Raw genomic sequence first — 20,045 nt, 5'->3', positions numbered from 1 at the left:
GCAGATACCACATCAGTCAGATGAAGCTCTGGGCATTCATGTCATTACGGTCAGCGTTGAAGGACCACAGAGGATGACAATATTGATGAGAGTTGTGTTTTGATACAGATGTGTTTTGAGATAGGATACTGCGAGATTATGTCTCAGGGGGTGTATTCAGACCAGGAGTGAAGGACTAGTGGCCCAGCTAAGTCCTGAGGGATGTGTCAAGTGGAGGGCACCCTGGCCAGACAGGAAAATGCATTAAAACTTCAGAAGCCACAGGGCAAGGGGCTCGTTCCAGGAAATGTAAGAACTCTAAGAGTCCATCACTGGGTGGTGTGTTTGAAGGGCATCTGATGAGAGATGCTGTGGAATAAGTAAGGATGGGCGGACTCAGGGGAGGCCTTTGATGTCATCTTATTAGACTGGCTTTTGTGCCAGAGTTGTCGAGGGGCATTGTAAAGATTTTAAGCAGGGACAGCACATAATCAAATTTATATTTCAGAGGTCTTAAGCTGGTGCTGCTGGGTCAGATCTGACACATAGTTGGATTTGGTTTCACTTACAGAGTATTTTAACATTTTTTTTAAAAATAGTTGCCAGGGCAGATATCAGGCTTTTTGTAAAACCAGTAGCTGCATTGCAGCGAGGAGTTAGGCTGCAGTCGGTTGCTTAGCAGCTGCCCCATCAAGAAGGAGCATGTATTTCATTTGACCATGCAGCTTGCTGCTTCCTCAGGGCAAATGCCTGGGACCTGTAGGCATTTGAGGTTCTGGAGCCCGTTTCAGAATGTGTTCTTGAGTGGCAATTTAGAGAAGAGCCATTTGAGGCTCAGGGCTAGAGGTTGTTCCAGTAAAACTGATGAGAAATTAGGTTTTATCTTAAGTAGTAGTGGTGGGAACAGAGAGAAGGAAAAGGAATGAAGGTACTAAAGAGAAAAGATGGAGAGGGATGCCTTGGGCAGTGGTGGGCCTGTGGGCTTCATAGACAGAGACCTGGCTGCTACCAGGTCTCAAAAAGCTGTGCTTTTGAGAAACGTACCTAACATTTCTGAGCAGTAGTTTCTTTTTTTGGTAAAATGCAGATAAGAGGCCTATTTCATAGGGGTTTTATGAAGGTCAAATGAGAAAATACAAAGCATTTTGCTCAGTAACTGGCTCCTGTTAGTTCACATTCAGGAAAATGGTGCTGGTCATGGTGATGATGGTTGAGGAGTGAGGGGAGACGGAATCAGGGATGATGTCCAGGTTTCAGGTGTATTATTGGGGGAGCTGCAGAACACGGGAGAAAGTGCAAGTGGTGGCGTCGGTGCTGGTGTGGTGTGCTTGAAGTGCTCTGAGGCTGTGAAGTCGAGGGGTTGGTAGGTGGTTGGGTGTTGGGGTCTGGAGCTCAGGGCTGGGATCTGGGCAGGACACAGGCTGTGATTTGACGATCTGCCCACCACTGTCCCACTCAAACCTCCCTCCCCCTCCGTCAACTTCCTCAGCCTCCGTATTCATCACAACGACCTCCATAGAGGAGTGACGTTAAGCAGGACAGGAAGAATTTGGAAGAGAAGATGCGATATTACCTTTTGACTGAAATGTGATCTCGTAGCTTTAAGTTACTGAAAAAATTATCTCCAGTTTACTATTTTGGCCTCCAGTCAAAAGAAATGAATAATTCAACATTTGTTTATATCAGGACTGAAAAAAAGTCACCCTTTACAAATGTTAGGCCTTTTCTCTATCTTTTGTTGGCTTTTTCTGTTTTATATCACCAACACTGCTAATTCTAAGCAAATATTCATCTGAAAGTGAGTAATCGTTAGGAATGAATGACGACACTTTTTTTTAAGTTTGTGTTCTTTCTTAACTGAACATACCGAAAAGCAGCCCTGACTCACATCCCATCTCAAAGGCCACCTTCTCCCTCGGCCTTCCCGACTTGAGCAGGAGGAAGTCTCTGCTCCTTTCTCACATTTAGTCCTAACACTTGCGTGGAGCCTGCCTCATACCGCTCTGCAGTGTGGCGATTTGTGGATCTGTGTCATTTGTTCGGCTAGACTGAGAGTTCCATGCTGCTGGGGACTGTGTCTTACATGTCTTTATCTCCGATGCACTAGCTTCCCAGTGCCTTGTCTGGTTCAGTTCGGTACACTTTCAAAGGTGGAAGGACCACAACTTCTTTATAAAAGGATAAAAAGATGAAGATGTAATCTTAATAAGCAGATTGTGCTTTTCAGAAAAGATAATTTAGTGGGATAATGAGTATAGTTAATTTGTCTGCCTATCTTGTGGGCTTTTTACATATCACAGATCTTCACTCTTGATTAAGTTTCTAAAAAGAAATCAATTTACCTGCTTGAAAACACAGAACGCAATCTGACTGTGTCATCTACTGCTTTCAATCCACTGGTTATACTCAGTTATGGATAGAGTCCTGATTCTCAGAGTATGGGGCTCTTCATGCTGACAACGGCCTGAAGGACTATTGTTGACTGTAGGACCCAGTCAGTCACAGGGGATTGCTTGCCACTGCATTTCCAAACCCTCTGCTGCTCATACCTCTCCCGGCTCATTCAGAATAAAAGGCCCTTCACCATCCACGTGGTGAATTCCTGCTCGTCCTTCAAGATTCAGCTCGTATTTCCTCTTGCAAGCCTTTCCTGGCATTTTCCCGACTCCCACCTCTCTGCAGAGAAATTCCATCTTCTATGTTCTCTTAAACATCTTGTACACCTGCCATATCTCTCTTTATCAAGAGACTGCACACTATTTCAGAGCAGGGGCTGTGTACTTAAAGAGCTCAAAGCCTAGTGGGAGAGCTAGATAAGAAAAATAGCTATGATGACACAGCATGGTGCATGTGTATGTGAATATAAACACATATAAATAACTGATGATAGAGGTATGCACAGAGGCTTAGGAAAGCACGGAGAGGGCTCCAATCTCAGGATGCCGGGCTGCAGCAGGTCTTGGAGGTGGTTGTGTTTAAGCTGAATATCGAAGCCCGTCCAGGTGTTAGTCTGGCAGACAAGGGAGGAGTGACATTCCATGTAAAAGTATGGAGCTACTAGAGAGTGTGCTATTTCTTGAGAACTTCAGTTTGTTGTTGGTGTATTTGTAGCTGTGATTGGTGATGAGCCTGGTGGGAAGGCAGGAATCAGATCATGAAATGTAGTGTTGAATGCCTTACCGAGACATTGATCTGGTAAGATGAGCTAAGTACACATGATGAAGAGTCAGGGAGGGTAGGGAGGAGAATGGCATGGTAAGATCATGGGTTACCCAGGTCCCTCCCCCAGCAGTGTAGGCCTGTTCAGGTCCGTAGTACTGGAAGCAAGAAGGCCATTGTGCCAACATGTATTTAACCAATCACTTATTGATGGACAGTTCATTTTTTCTCCAGATTTCTATTTAACATTCTCCGTAAGATAAATTTGGAGCCGAAACCGGTTTGGCTCAGTGGATAGAGCGTCAGCCTGCGGACTGAAAGGTCCCAGGTTCGATTCCCGTCAAGGGCATGTACCTGGGTTGCGGGCACATCCCCAGTAGGAGATGTGCAGGAGGCAGCTAATCGATGTTTCTCTCTCATCGATGTTTCTAACTCTCTATCTCTCTCCCTTCCTCTCTGTAAAAAATCAATAAAAAAAGATAAATTTGGAGCAATTAATGAAGTAATGTTGTCTTTAAAAAAACAACACAGTAGCCCTGGCCAGTGTGTTCAGTGGTTAGAGCATTGGCCCGTGGACCCAATGATCACAGGTTCAATTCTTCGTCAAGGGCATGTGCTTGGGTTGCAGGTTCAATCCTCAGCCCTGGTTGTGGCAAGGTTGGGAGGCAACCAATTGATGTGTCCCTCATTGATGCATCTCTCTCTCTCTCTCTCTCTCTCTCTCTCTCTCTCTCCTCTCTCTCTCTCTCTCTCTCTCTCTTTCTCTTTCTCTTCTCTCCCCTTCCCTCCATCCCTTCCACACTCTCTAAAAAATCAATGGAAAATATCCTTGGGTGAGGATTAACAACAACAAAAACACACAGTGTATACCAAACTGACGATTGCTTCACATCATATAAATCTATGCAGTCACAAAATGATTCCCTTTTAAAAGTAGTTAATATATGGCTCGGCTCATTGTACCAGTAACTCTTTTAAACATAGAGAGATTTTGGTTGCTGAAAGAAGTCATAATGGTCACATTAGAATTTTTCTAGCCTTTTGCAATGATTGCCCAGTAAACCTGCCCCAAATTACAGCATCATCTCCTAAGCTAAAACAAATATGATAATTTTTAACGGAAAGGAACACTTTAATGTGTTTCATTATATCCTAATGAATTCTCGCGTTATGAAACTATATGTCTTGTAAATTTGCTTTTCTGAGAAAGAAATGTTTAGCATTGCTTTTTCCCCAAAACCTTTCTGACTCTCTTAAATCTATGTAATTGATCACTTTCTCTAATGTATCCTTTATATGCACCTGTTAAGATTTCTGTGCTTACTTCTTGTCTATCCTTACTGGACTTACCTAGTTGAGGATGAGGTATCTTATTGATATGTATACCTTCAGTTCTTAATATAGTGCATTAACTTCTGTGGCTTTTCCTTTTAGTTATTCTTATAATCCTCATTATAGGTGACGTTTTGTTGAGCTCTTAGTATGAGACAGGTACGGTTCTAAGTAGTTTATTTGGATGTTTCTCATTTAATCTTGTTAACAAACCTCTGAGTAAGTCCAATATGCACTAATTTTTAAGAAAAAAAATAGCTGTGCTGGCAACTTCACCTGGTTTAACTCAAGTTGACTATTTTAGAGAAAAGACAGGTGATCTGCATAGGACACGAATTTCCTAAGTGGAGGGCATCTGTGCTCTTGGCCCCTTCTCTAGAAAGCACTGATGAGTGCACAATAGCTCTCAAGTAATAACATTTGTCAAGGTATGCATTTTATCATACTTGTGTTTATAAATTTGTCTCATTTTTATATTTGAAAATTTCCAAATCCACAGAAGACTTGTAAGTATAGGATCAGTAAATACACCTATAATCTTTGAAAAACAATTTATTTATTGATTTGAGAGAGAGAGAGAGAGAAACATTGACTTGTTGTTCCACTTATTTATGCATTTATTAGTTGATTCTTGTATGTGCCCTGATGGGGGATTGAACCTGCAACGTTGGTGTATCAAGGCAATGCTCTAACTGACTGAGCTACCTGGCCAGGGCCCCCTATACTCTTTATCTACAGTTATTAACATTACACATCTCCCTTCCTTCCTTCCTTCCTTCCTTCCTTCCTTCCTTCCTTCCTTCCATCCATCTGAATCATTTGAAAGTAACTTTCAGACATAATGGCACTTCATGCTTAAATACCTCAATATACATCCCTGAGAACAAGGACATTTACATACAAATCACAATATCCTTATCACACTTAAGAAAGGTAACATTGACACACAAATATTATGTAACATACAGCCCATATTTTAGATTCCCCAATTGTCCCAATAATTAGTTTTATGATTTTTTTCTTTTCGGTCAGGAGACAAGCAAAGATCTTACATTGTATTTACTTGACATTCCCTTTGGTCTCCTTTAGTTTAGAACAGTAAGACCACTTTTTTCCTTCTTCTTGACAATGACGCTTTTGATGTGTCCCAAATAGAATGCTTCACAATTTAAATTTTTCTCTGGCTGCATCGTCATTAGGTTCAGGTGAAACCTTTTTTGCAAGAGTATTACAGAGGTGGTCATATGTATGACATTCCCATTGCGCATAATGTTGGTCTGTTCCATATTAGGGAAGTTAAGTTTGGTCACATGATTAAGGTCTGTCCACCAGATTTTTTAACTGAAAGGCACCTTCTTCTTTTTATTATAAGCATTGCAGATAACACATTGAAACTGTTTGAGCATCCTGTTCTCCAACAAAGTTCCAACCAGTGAAAGTTTTAGCACCTACGGTTAACTTTTGATCAAAGTAATTATTTCAATGGTGGTTGTGAAATTGTGTTACTGTTCCTTCTACATGTTCACTGGCATCTTTCCGTGAAGCGGAGCTCTGTCCTTTTTGGATCACTTTGGACCCATGGATTCTTTTTTTATTTAATTGTTATGAATTACTATTCTTCTTGGTGCTCCAATTATCCCAGATTTGTCCAGCGGAAACACCTCCAAGCCAGACCTTTTTGCAGCTTTTCTTCATTCTTTGAGTTACGTCCTTGCTTTTTATCCCAGCAAAATATCCCAGGCTCCCTGTCCCAGTCCTGATTCCTTTCACTGTGGAATAGGATTTAGAAACAAAGATCTGGGTGCTAATTGTGCTCATTGCTACTGTTACCTAACTTAAAAGAAGCAAACAAAAACCTACTTCACTCTTCCAATAACACTTTCTTGGGTGTTCTGAATGTCTCATTTGGCATTCATCTGAATTCCACTCATATCACAGTGGAAACCGAAAGAAAAATTAAAATTCCAAGTCAACTGAAAAGGCCAACACTTCAGAAGGAGATTTTTCAGTGGAAAGGGATAGTACTGAATTATGATAATTAAAAGTTGGTTTTAGATACAGAAATGCAGGTGCAGAAACCTATTTTCTTTGGGCTACTTCAGGAGTTAAACATTAAATAATAAGAGTTGAGCCAGGCAGGCGTGGCTCAGTGGTGGTTGAATATAGACCTATGAACAAGAAGGTCATGGTTCATTTCTCAGTCAGGGCACATGCCTGGGTTGTGAGCTCAATCCCCAGTGTGGGGCATGCAGGAGCCAGCTGATCAATGATTCTCTCTCATTGATATTTCTCTCTCTCTCCCTCTCCCTTCCTCTCTGAAATCAATAAAAATATATTTTAAAAAATAGTGAGAGTTGAAATGTGTCTGATTTGGATATTCCCAAAGACAAAAATAAGTTATTGTCAGACTGCTCTTGGAAGACAATATTATGTTGACCAGAAAATCTATTTGTTTTAATGTCATGCACCAAATTATCAATCAGTTTGTTGACTTAATATTTGACTATAGTCCAAAAATAGTTTTTAAGTTTTTAATAAAAAGAATGTTAGATAAAATGTGACAGCAAAAATAAAATCATAGCTGTAGAGATACTTCAGAAGAGATAGAAATTCTATACTTCATTTTTTTTGGGGGGGGGGGTACAAAACAAGCAAGGGAGTAAAGAGATTATGTTGAAATATTAGGGTTACTTTAATGTCCTTAAATTGTAGATTATGTCCTTACCTGCAATTTTTTCTTCCTGGAAATGCAACTTAAATACCTTTATGCCTTTAACCACCATTGACATTCTCTACTCCTCCCATCCTTCCTTGCTTAGTGTTTTACTACAACCTCACTCTCCTCCCTTCCAAGCACTCAGATTGCTGGGCTTCGGGGCCTTTATCTGAACAGGTGGGTTCAGATAAACCCATGGATCTGGGACAAGAAATTTTTACTGAAATCGGGCAAGTCAGGTAACCCTCTGTGTTTTCACTTGTCTGCTGGTAAATGAGGATAATGTCGCTCTCCTGCCTTCTATGGATATTGTGAAGATAGATTTAATCAGTCATATGAAGTGGTTTTGAGTTCTGTATTCATGAGAGTATTTAATGGATAATATTTTATAGTGATAACCATCAGAGGCACTTCAATTTCAGTTTATACTGCAGCAGGAGTTTAGATTTGAAAGCAGGATATTCAGCATTGGCATATAGGGTATTCGGAAAGCTGGGGAGGTGTTTTCCTCTGAAGATCTTAGAGTCTGTAGGAGGCTTTCCTCGGGATTTTGGTGTACCTGTGGTATAGGATGGCTCAAGGCCCTTTCTAGTGGCGCCCTGTAATCTGCCTCCACTCCTTCCAAGTCCCATTCATACAGCAATGAGTTGTCTCACGCTTCATTTAGCAACTTTCTCTCTTACAAGGTCAATTGCTCTTTGAAAAAGATACTTCTCATTGTATGCTCCTGTTTGCCTCAGATGAGTTTTCCATATCTGAGTTCTCTGAAACTTGTTAGCTGTAATGAGAGCTCTCTGAAATCTCCCACCTCTGTAGCCATTCATTCTTCTGCCCTGCCCTTACATACTTCTCTGTCACCTTTGTTTCTAAATTACATGCCTTGGAGGACAAGGTTCTTTGTTCTGCTTTTAGTGGTGCCCTGTGTGAATAGCAACATGATGTAGATTGCAGAAATTACAAATGATTCTTAGGACTCGAGAGGCAATCTTATTCACGTTAAGGAAATCCTTCTCAAGTTACTAACCACATCTGAGGTTGAGTTGGCTTTTCCCTTGTCGCTTTCCAGAGCCATCATCTGCTTGAGCATCTCAACATGTCCTTATTTTTTTCAGTGTTGGTACTTGACTCCCAGTGTGATTAGTTTATTTAAGAAATAGTCTATACAACTGACATGGGACCGTAATTTTCCCCTAACTTCTTTGATAACTCACCTCTTATATCTGCATCAGAAAACATTGTCCAACTCTCAGAACCTCAGTTGCATCCATTAGGATGAATTTTTAAGTGTAAAATTTTATTAGATTGCAAACCAAAGTGGCTTGGACATGTGACAGACAATAAAAGAGCTGTGTTTGCTTTGCCAGTTGAGACTTGTTTTTTTTTTCCCCCCTCTAGTTAAAGTAATGAGTTGGAGATTATACTGCAGGAATGTTAAAAAGTAAATTTTGAGTATTATTTGCCCATTTCAGCTTACTCCTGGCATTCAGTTTGGGGTTAAAAAAAATCTGTCATTCATTGACTATCTGTGGTCTTCACCTAATTTGTATTCCTGAGCTGCTAAACCACATGTGGAGGCCAGAGAACAGTGGACCGTCAAACAGTGGCCCAGAATTCTTGTCCCTGGTCAATGTGTAGGTCAGAGAAGCAATGCTGCATTTTCTGATTAACTTGTAGCAACAACAGATATGGCCTTTCCTCCAAATCAAATGTATTATCTATTTTTGATGTTTTTAGAACACTCCAAAATGGACCACGAGAAAGGATCACATTCTTTTTTTTTTCCTGGCCTGCTATCCACAGCAGGTGGTAAGGTTGGTGTGTGCTGGCCAGCTACTGAGAGCTCACATCACAGTGCAGTCGGTTCTCAAAGGGTGGACCAGTTTGCACAGAAGCTGGGAGTTATTTTCCTCCAGTGTCATTATGGATATGTATTTTCTAGTCTGATTCTTTAAATGCAGAAGTGATGTGTTTTAGATACTTCTATAATTTTACGGCATTGTATATGAAATAAATTTGATAAATTATACTGCTTTACTAGGATCGGCTCATTTCTGTGCAGTGTGTGTGTGTGTGTGTGTGTGTGTGTGTCCAGAGAAAATATGTGCCAACTTGATGACGAACACACATTAAGTCCAGATTCCACAGTCTTGTGTTCAGAGATAGCCAGTTAGGAATTGTATTTGGCTGCAAGTACAAACACAGTGACACAAAGCACAGTGCCCCAGATGGCTAGGATGGCAATTTAGGGTTAATGTTATGACATCTTTCTCCGCCCCCTTTTTCATTCTCAAGGTTACCTTGTGGTCACAAAGTGGCCTCTGTAGTTCACTGTGAAATCTGTATTCCAGGCGAGAAGACGGGGAGGCATACTAGTCAGGACCTTTTTAGGTGGCATTGCAAACGCCCCTCCCTGTTACTTCTGTTCACATGTAATTGGCCAGAATTTGGTTGCTTGGCTACTCATACATGCTATGGAGGACTCATCCCCTCATGGAAAAAAAAAAAAAAGCCAGGTTTTTTTTTTATAAAATATATTTTATTGATTTTTTTTTTTTTTTACAGAGAAGAAGGGAGAGGAATAGAGTTAGAAACATCAATGAGAGAGAAACATTGATCAGCTGCCTCCTGCACACTCCCTACTGGGGATGTTCCCGCAACCAAGGTACATACCCTTGACTGGAATCGAACCTGGGAGCCTTCAGTCCGCAGGCTGATGCTCTATCCACTGAGCCAAACCAGTCAGGGCAAGCCAGTCTGTTTTAAAGAAGAAGGGAACACATGTTTGTAAGCACTGGGCGGTTTCTGCCTTTCATGATCTGCCTAGCCTGTCTTTTGTTCCCATCTGCTGTTATAAGCACTTCATGTGACAGCTTCACGTGACAGCTTCACTTGGCTCTCTAGAACCTTCTTCATTGTCCTTCCCCAGTACTCTACTTCTGTTTTCAAAGGCTCCGTCCCCCTTCCCAGTGTCTCTGCCTCTTAGTTACCTCTAAGGCATGGCTCAGATTGCATGTCCTGCAGGAGGCTTTTCCAGAACCTAGTCAGTTATTATCGGCCCCCGCTTCCCCGCACCTTTTATCTCACCTCTCTATAGCAGCTCTTGTTAAGTTTTGGCCCATGTATTACAGTTTCATAGCTATTTGTTTATATCCTCTGTGACTCTCATTTCACCCACACTTGGCTAGTAGACTACATTAGATATAACAAATGTTGAATACGTATTTATTGAATCCCATTGCAGACTCATGCCAGCAAGGTAATAGGAGAAAGGACTTTTAGACAGCATTTTTAAGAGCAGTTTCTTTTTGTAAGAGGACAAAATGGTTATATCAGCTTTGACTACCCTATCCCATTTAATAGCTGTTGACTAATAAATAGGTCATTGGTTACTTTGGTGCATAGCCTGTCGGATAGACGTGCAAACAGCAGTTTGAAAGTACTGACTCCCTACACATGTAGGAAATATGAACATCCTTGGCCTCCTGGAATGTGTGCATTTGATGTGCCCAAGATTAGGGCACTCCACGGAGAACAAACAGCGAGAGGGAGGGGGACAATAGAAACATTTGTTCCTGTGAAGTGCCTGAAAGCACTATAAATGGGTAGTCATCAGGCTGGTCAGGGGGCCAAAAGGCAGTGGGCCTGGGGCCTCAGGTGGAATTATTTCATAAAGTGTCCTCTTGCAAATACACTTTTTCATGTTTTTAAGTGGTACTTTCTAAACTACTTTTTCATGTTTTTAGAGATGTTTTCAAATTCCTTTTATTTTGAGAGGTGATTACCTTGACTTACATTTACTGCTTTTGAGATCTTTACTTTTTTTGTTTTTTAATATAGCAATCTGGGTGCCTCGCAGATACCTGATTTATTCAGGTTGTTTCTCTATATAATTGTTAAGATTTATGGAAAAATCTTTTTATTTTTAGTTTAAAAAAAGTTCTTTTCAACTTGCATTTCTTGGTGATGGGACTTAAAAAGTTACATTTAAAAATGGCTTATTGTGGGACTTGTTTTAAAAACTGCATCTAAACCGTCTATCAGGTGTACAGTTGACTGAAATATTATATTGGAAGGCACTCCTAGATCATTTATTTTTACAGTTCTGAAAAAAATGGCTTCCCTTTGAATTTCATGCCATGTCTAACATCAGATTTTAAACAAACACATTTCTCTACCATGTATACTGTCCACTTTTCTCCTTCTTTACTTCTGCAAGCTTTCAAATTAAATACCTACTGAGCAGCACTGTCTAAAGCTCATTAGTGGTACAGGGTCCTGTTGGAGTGACAAGTAGGCAGGAAAGACCTGGGAGTAAAATTGGCAAATAGGCCTATGGAATCCAGGTGAGGGGAGGGTTAGGGAGGGTGAGTCAGGAAGTGTAGAAAACACCAAAAATAACCTTCACAGCAGTTTCGCAGGAATAATAGAGCTTTAAAGGAAATGATGTTTGAGAATTGCCAGAAACTGGGAGCATATCCCAGAATAGAGGACAGTCGGGGCCAATAGGGGAAGGAGCAGGTGTCGGGGACTTGAGAACTCAGGGTCACTGCTGACCCCATTCCCTCTGGTTTTTACGACTTGTCAGCTCTTCACTCTGGTTACTGAAGCCCGTCTTTTCCTGTCTCAAACACAAATCATTCCTTCCTCATGTCAACTGGACTTTTTCCAGTCCTTTCTACATATTATCGCCAGGCTAATATTCCCAGAGTGTTGATTTTTATCTGTTAACTTTACTGACGGTGTTCAACTTTCCATTTTCTATAGATAAAGTGTATGTTCCTCTGTCTGAAATTGAGGGAACGTCATCATCTGATACCGCTCACCCATGATTGCCTACTTCTCACTCTTCTACCAGCATTTACCACCCCCCCCACACACACACATTTTTGTCTTGCCAAGCCTCCTTAGTGTCCCCTATTTTGTTGCACAATTCTCCTTATCTTGGGTAGTATTCTCCCTCTTCTTTCTACCCAAGCTTCAAGATCCAATTCAAGCCTCTTCTACAAGGCTTTCTGTACATATCTATATGGATATGCTTGCGTGATTTCTTTACAAATTTTGTATGTGTCACCTATTTTGTTCATAAGTAAATGTTGCTTTAAATTAAAAACATGCTTGTTTTGTCCCTTCATCTAGACCAGCGGTTTTCAACCTGTGGGTCGCGACCATTGGAAGACACATAGCATATCAGATATTTACATTACGGTTCATAACAGTAGCAAAATTACAGTTATGAAGTAGCAAGGAAAATAATTTTATGGTTGGGGGGTCACCACAACATGAGGAACTGTATTAAAGGGTTGCGGCATTAGGAAGGTTGAGAGCCACTGTTCTAGACTATAAGCTCTTTGACACCAGTGACCACGCTATACAGTGTTTTCTCTCTGTTCTAGTATCTGGCATAGCCCCATGCACATATTTGGTACAGAGCAAGGTTTTTCAGTCTGGCACCATCACAGTTTCAGCTGAATAATTTTTTTGTTTGTTTGTTTGTTTTTTGGGGGGGTGAGAGGGGGAAGGGGCTCTCTGACCATTGTAAGATGTTTAGCAGTACCAACTAGATGCCAGGAGCACACTCTCCCTAGTGTGACAACCAAAATGTCTCCAATTATGCCAGTTGTCCCATGGGGGCAGAAATACCCACAGCTGAGAATCACTGATAGAGAGTAAACAGAAAAAATTCTAAGCAATATCTTGGCAGGAATCAAAGACTGTGAAAAATTTAAATGATGATTTTGTAGCATTTTTGGGTCTTGAGGAAAGACAAACTCAGTTGATAGAAGATAGTAAATGAAAAATAGATATTTTTATTTGCTGTGATAGGGTATAGAAAAGCCATTATAGATTGATGAGCAATTGCGACCCACCTAAGGTTAAGAAAAAGCAAGATGACAGAGGTATTCTTAAATTGAAATTCCAAAAAAGATTGAGTTGCAGTGTTTATTTCGAACCATTTTATACTTAGGAATACTGTTTCCAATAAAATAGTATTTTATTATTTAATTGGAAATTTATCTGGACTTCAAACAATTTATCTGTAGTTAGACAATATCTTTGGATTAAGAACAACTTTTTGAAATGTATTTTAAAAAAATATATTTCAGAGAGAAGAAGGGAGAGTGAGAAAGGGTTAGAAACATTAATGATGAGAGAGAACCATTGATCGGCTTCCTCCTGCACACCCCCTACTGGGGATTTAGCCTGCAATCCGGGTATGTGCCCTTACCAAATGGAACCGAGACCTCCTGGTTCCTGGTTCATGGGTTGACACTCAACCTCCGAGCCACACTGGACGGACTTCAGTGTATTTGAGAGAGTGAGTTTGAAGTTATGAGTACAGGTTATTGCAAAGTTATAACTATTAACAAACACCAGTTGTGTTTATGCATAGTCTTACATATTTTTCTGACTATTAGAGTATTGACCTCAAGTTCAGCCAATTTTTCAGCCCAAAGTGATACACACACGCACACACATGAATATAACACAGGTGTGTCAATGTGTGGTTTAGACAGTGCTTACCAATCCAGAACACAGTGATTTTGTATATTTCTGCTCCTTTTATACGTTCTAAGTTGTTGGGGTTTTTTTATTACTAAGCTAGTACATGATGTAGATACTATATGGTTGGTGTTCTGCTGATCTGGAAATAATGCATGCTATTCTCTTTTCACAGCTGTGTGTCAACCACAGTGCAAACACGGTGAATGTATCGGACCAAACAAGTGCAAGTGTCATCCTGGATATGCCGGCAAAACCTGCAATCAAGGTAGGGAGAGTGTGACACAGTGAGCAATCATGAGCCCCCTCTACTCCTGCCTGATATAAAAATGTTAAGTTCTCATGCCTGGCCACTTTCCATGATTGTTCTGCATATTTGAGCTGCATTTATTAAAAGATAGAAATATAATAATGGTAAATCTTTTAGAATTCATTTCATTGAAGGACAATTAAAAGAATTTCATCTTCTCATTCACTGCTGATCATTAAAATGCATTTTGAAAAAGAGAATTGCAATGTCAGTAATGTTAGAAGCCTTACGTTCCGCTGCTCCTTGTTCTGCCACTAACCAGTGGAGAAGCCTTATTAGGCTTATTGGACCCAATTTGGTGAAAAGGCCTTCATACTCACAGTCAGGTAGGAAGTTTGATTTGAAATTCTGAGGTCCCTTCAAACTTTGAGCCCTTCTATTTTGTGATTAAATTCCCTTTAACTGTTGACCAGCTTGTATTCTCTGAGAAGTAAAGATTCTTATGGACTTAGCAAGTTACTTTTAATTGGCATCAGTTACTTATAAAAGCAAGCCTTGATGTAGCACTGAGAGTACACCAGGTATTTTACATATATTATCTATTTTGATTATTACAACAACATCAGGAGGTAGAGTATTTATTATAATCAAGTTATTAAAAATAACATATTCATTGTTTAGTTGAAGGGATATTAAGTGTCTTGTCCAAGTTCATAGAATTAGTTAGTAAAAGACCTACTATATCAACTTAGAGCTATTGTCTATACAATTCATGTTCTTTTTACCAATTTAGTTGTGGATGAAGAAAATATTGGAAATGTGATCCTCTGGTTCATGCTAACAAGTCTGACAAGGCTTGCCTTTTTAACCAAAAACTTTCTACCATTAGGAGAAAACACACACACACACACACACACACACACACACACACACACACACACACAAAACAAAAACAAACAAACAAACAAACCAAAAAAAACCAAAAAACAAACAAAAAAAAACACCCCAGAAGTAAAGAAAATGTATGGTTAGAGTTCACTAGAAAGATACAAGGATAAAATAGTCAGTTTTTAACTTATTACTTAAAGCAATACTCCCTGTCATTTTAAATGTCAAATGAAACAATCATGTAGGGGTCTAACTTTCTCAAAGATATGAACTTGACCTCACCTGATACAGAAATGATAGTGTTGAAGCACTGTTGTTCTTCAGTATCTGATACTCTTTGAGGTGTGCCTATAAACTCGTGTTTGTAGACGTAGTTTTCACTACATCCCGAACACTGGTGTTTGAAGGTACAGCTAATTGTTTCTGCACGGCTGGATGAAATCCATGCTAGTAAAATGGGACATGTCCAATGGTAGGACAAGCTGTTATTCTAGAGTCTTCGAGATTATCTGCTACTTGATTGGTAGCCAATTTTTTTCAATGCTTCTTTTCAGATAATGTTTTTTTAACTTGGAATTTACGTGACATGCCTGGGTAGTATTTTTTAAATAAATGGGGTTCTTATTACCTCAGTTGACTCTTTTAAAAATCCATTTGGTTTTCCTTCTTCTGTCTTTCTCAAGTAGCAGCATGCTTGGTTTTAATTATTGAGTTATTAGTGTTCATCTTAGAGTCCCAGCATGCTTCTTCTTTAAAAGTGATGAACACAAACCATCAGAGATGTCATTAATATGTCCACACCATAAAACTTCTTGTCCTGATGCCAGGAATTTATACAAAGAAGATTATCCCAAATAGCTGCCATTGAGATTGCAGAGAAAATTCATTTAAATTAATTTGCAGAGCATCATCAACTTTAATATGCTTCAGAAGACTCTCAAGCTATTATTGGAACAAGGATTCATCTCTGAGTATCTCTTATTTTCAGAAAACCAGTTTACCATGTACTTATTATCAGAATAAAGAGTTCACCATGCACTTGTTTTTAGAAAAACCAGTTGGGTGTTTGTTTGTTTTTCCAGTAATTCTAGAGAAAAATTGAAATATATGGAGTTGAAATCTTGCCTCCCAAAACTCTGTTCCTTAGGGGGAAAAGGATTCTATTAGTAGCAAAATGGGATTTTACACCTGCAAAAACTGTGCTGACATTGAAAATGTCATTTCAAATCCAATCTTGAATAGAAAGCTCCAGCTTACAGTGAAGATGAATGTGTTTCATTCATCTTTCTTGTGGCCTTCCTTACCAAAACAGCAATTAGGCAAGTTCCTGATGGAAAGAAGTATGCCCTTTGAGAACAGGAACCCTTTGTATTGCCTCTCCGATTTTTGGGTTCCTGAAAACTATTATTAAAATGACTTGCACAGGATTAGTGTACAGTAAATATTTATTAAGTGAGTGACTGTTTCATACAAGAGTTCTTGGTCCTGAAAGCTGTAGGAACTTGAAACAGTCCTATGGAGGTGTCTGGTACCTTAGCCGTTACCATGTGGACTACGCGCCCTGTGAGAAGCTGCCCTGAGTGAGCGGGGTAACTCGGAGAGCTGTCGAGGGACCCCCAGAAACGCTGATAGAGCACATGGTCTATACCTGCTCTATGTCTCCATAACAAATTAGCGTAGACTTTTGATCTGGACCATACATTTTAATAAAGTGGAAAACATACAGGAAATTAAATAAGTTTCTTTTTTTTCTTGAGGAGAGACATGTCAAGAAGAGGTACCTTGAAATAATCTCACAGAACTAGATATTAACTTTTGATTAAAAGTTGGCTTGGGTATAAGGCATGGATCTGCATAAAAAGTTTGTTGCAAATTGTGTACTTTAAGAAGTCATTCCCTGGGAGCTGGCTTGGCTGCATGGACAGCAGGAGTAAATGACAAGCACTTGAGCGCTGTTGGCGCGGCCTGGGGAGCAGCCAGATAGCGGGGCAGGCCCACTTTGGAACTGGCTTCATTTAATAGCCTGTCGCAAGATTAGTATAATCTGCTCCTGGTGACTTGCTCCCCCTCCAGTCATTTTCTGGATTGCTATAGTCGGAGCACATATAAAACCATAGGCTTGGACTGATCATTGTCATATTCTATAAGGTATGTGGTATCTTTCACAGTAGGTGAAATTCTAACCAGAACTCTGGCAAGATTTTTTTTTTCCATCTTACTTTCTCTGGCAATTTTATTCTTGCGTATTTCCCCCCTCCTTGAGTCTCTATGTACCCATACGAATCCCCTTTCCACCTCAGCCAAGAAAAGATACTATTAGAGATAATAATATTTTTATAACTTTCCCACTAGGGAATTATTTTTAGCATGGAATATATCATGTCATTGCGGTTTTTAAGGAAAGATATTCTTTTGAATTCATAGCGTGCTTTATAATGTGTACAGAAGAAACAATTTGTACACATCAGTTACTAATGTTTTGACATGGTTCATGTGTCATATGTTGAATTCCTTACCCCGAGAAAAGAATTAGTGTCTTGTAGCACATAATCAGACAGTAAACATTGGTGGACTAGTTAATTCTCCGAGTTGATTGCTTTTCTCAGCACAACAGCCTATCTGCATTAACCCTAATATTGAGGTAATTTCTTATAGCCTTACTTTTTTGAAGGTTGTGTGATTTTAATACAGACACCAGTGTTCATTTAATTTGGAAGTTTAACTGACTATTACCAATGCAATAGTCTTTAAATAGGATATGAGTGCCTTTTTGACCCTCTACTTTTGAATCTCACCCATCTCACAATATTTTTAGTAAGCTAACCATGGGAACAGTTACTTTATTTTGTGACCTAAATGTGACATAAGTTTTTATATTTGAGTGAAAACATTGATCATGCTATCTTTTTAAATAAAGTCTTTATGTAAATCATAACTTTGTGTGTAATTTTGGAGTATTTTAAACTATTGTGCAACATAATAAGAAAAAGTCATAAGTTGGTCATTTAAGACTTCAGGATCTTGACACACAGCAGGTTGATTATAATCAATATTTGTATCATCATTGTTTATTTGTTCTTTTAGTTTTCTCTCGTTGGTGATTAAAATCATGTTTTTTAAAAAATGACTATCTCTTTTTTACTGTTTTTTTCCCCCCATTAAATTTGTATGAGAATGACGGATTAACTTGTACTGTGTGTGTGTATGTTCTTGGGAAGAAAGATGGCGGTGACAAATTTTCAGGAAAGTAAAAATTTAAAAAAAAAAAGAGAGAAACTGGAAAAACTAGAAACTAACTTTGGTAAAGTATTCTTTTTGAACTCCACCAACTTGATGTAATTGTTTAATATATACTTATAAAGATTTTTAGGGCTAAAAATGACATCAGTTCAAAGTTGACTCTTATTACCTTCCTCCTGGTGTGAAGACGAGCACTCCTACTCAACTCCTCTTGACCAAGGCAGTGAGCAGCCTCTTTTCCAACCCCTGGATCAGCAAGCCACAAGTTTACCTTCAAGGGGTGAGCGTGCATTGTCTCGGGGGGTCTGCTCCTCCTACCTGCACGGCTTCCCGCGGTGTGCCACCTCTTGCACCTGTTCCGAAGACGCGCCCCAGAGCGCCCAGCCTCAGCACTGAGCATGTGGAGCAGGCAGCAGGGCCGGCGCCTGCTGCAGACTCTCTGTGCTCTGCTGCCTGGAGCCTCTGCTGTCCTCTCACTGCATCAAGTGTTGTTGCTCCTCTTCTTCTTTTCTGGGCTTCAAAGTGTTTTCTAAAAATCACACAACAAAATCACTTTTGTTTTCGTATGTAGATGAAGTCAGGAATATCAGAGCAACTGAGATTGGGGTTTTGATGGCTTTTGCTAAGTAGGTTGTAGAAGTGAGCAAGCCCTCTTCACCACCATCCTTAGGGTGTAGCGTGTTAGGTTACCAGAAATGAAACATACATTAGCTCCCTTCATTTCGTGTACATTTTCTGATATTAGAAAGCCTAAGTTCTGTTTCTAGCACAGCCCGTAAGGAGCAAGTCATGTCATGTGTCTGGGTGTTAGCACAACAATTAGTGATAGGAGGAGAGTAATTCCTGCCTGTTTACCTGCAGGGCTGCTGTGAGAATGGAAACACCCCAAATATTAGTGTCTTCATTACGCTGGAAAGTTTTGTAGGAAGGTCAGGTGGCTGCATGCCTTTACAGTTCTCCTAAAAAAAGTTACCCCTCACCCACTGATAGATTGAGAAACATAGAATGCCTGAATTAAAATCCTATAAATTAGAAATTACTCTCTCTGCTGATGGGGGACTTGATGGATGTGTACATCTTCTGCACAAAGAATCAGGGCCATGGGATTAATCTCAGTCACTGTGTCACTGCTATCTTCAAAGTTTAAAAGTGATGGCTGTTGACATATTGACATCTGTTTCCCTCTGACCTCCACTTTAGTCAGATAAAATGTAAAGGCTTAGACTTTTGAGTCATTGCCCAGTTTAAGTCTCAAGGGGAAAAAAAAGTGCAAGTGCTTTAAACAAATAATTATTTTCCCTTAAAAAACCCCTATTGGGTTGTCTTATGTAGTGAATCTCTTGGAGATTTTCAAGCTACTTTCCAGCGTCTGCATGCTAATAAAATTTCTGTTCTTTTTCCCCCTGAAGTGTAATTATAATGCTATGCAGCTTGCATTTTTGTTCTAGACCAGCTCCTTTCTCCCTGTCCCCCTCCCTCAAGCTCCTGAATCCACCGACCTGCTTAAGTATACTCCTGACTTATAGATGCTCTTTAAGAATTGCACATTTAATAATTAAATCATTTGAATGTAAATGGTTTACTTGTAAAGTTCTGTTCTTTGTGTGATAAGTCCATGATAGAATTCATTAATTTTTTAATTAAATATTTCCTTTTTAACTTATATTACATTATAAAATCCTAGAGAAAGAGCAAGATTAAAGTAAATTTAAAATAAACACACTGAAGATTTTTTCCTTAGGTTTCTTTATCAACTTTTAAGATTTATGAAGTGTAATCAAGCAGACTTTTATGTTATTTATATTGTTCCACTTATTATTATAGGAGCATTTACTATAAGTTGAAAGTGTCATTTTTGAATTTCTGACTTAATTTGATAGGAACGTATTCCAAGAGATTTTTGGAAGCAGCCTATATTAACTCAGTTTTCTAAGGCAACAGGTCACTAAGAAAATAAGATATTATAATCAAAGATGGAAA

General features: G+C 39.5%; 1 protein-coding gene across 7 annotated transcripts in view; it reads left to right on the top strand.

Moving 5' to 3' along the window:
• Window positions 1-20,045, top strand: part of NPNT (nephronectin) — a 91,644-nt gene that overhangs the window by 28,963 nt on the left and 42,636 nt on the right. For 5 of the 7 annotated variants that reach the window (XM_036344110.1, XM_036344102.1, XM_036344083.1 and 2 more), the window contains 2 exons: window positions 13,863-13,955; window positions 18,253-18,345. In XM_036344110.1, coding sequence (XP_036200003.1) covers window positions 13,863-13,955; window positions 18,253-18,345 — 186 coding nt within the window. The remainder of the gene's footprint in view (window positions 1-13,862; window positions 13,956-18,252; window positions 18,346-20,045) is intronic. The other 2 variants (XM_036344093.1, XM_036344074.1) reach the window with 1 other exon arrangement.

The sequence above is a fragment of the Myotis myotis genome, unplaced genomic scaffold (assembly GCF_014108235.1).
Source record: "Myotis myotis isolate mMyoMyo1 unplaced genomic scaffold, mMyoMyo1.p scaffold_m19_p_1, whole genome shotgun sequence".
In the NCBI taxonomy this organism is placed as follows: domain Eukaryota; kingdom Metazoa; phylum Chordata; class Mammalia; order Chiroptera; family Vespertilionidae; genus Myotis; species Myotis myotis.
The sequence above is the reverse complement of the archived record's forward strand: the minus strand, read 5'-3'. Positions and strand labels throughout refer to the sequence as shown.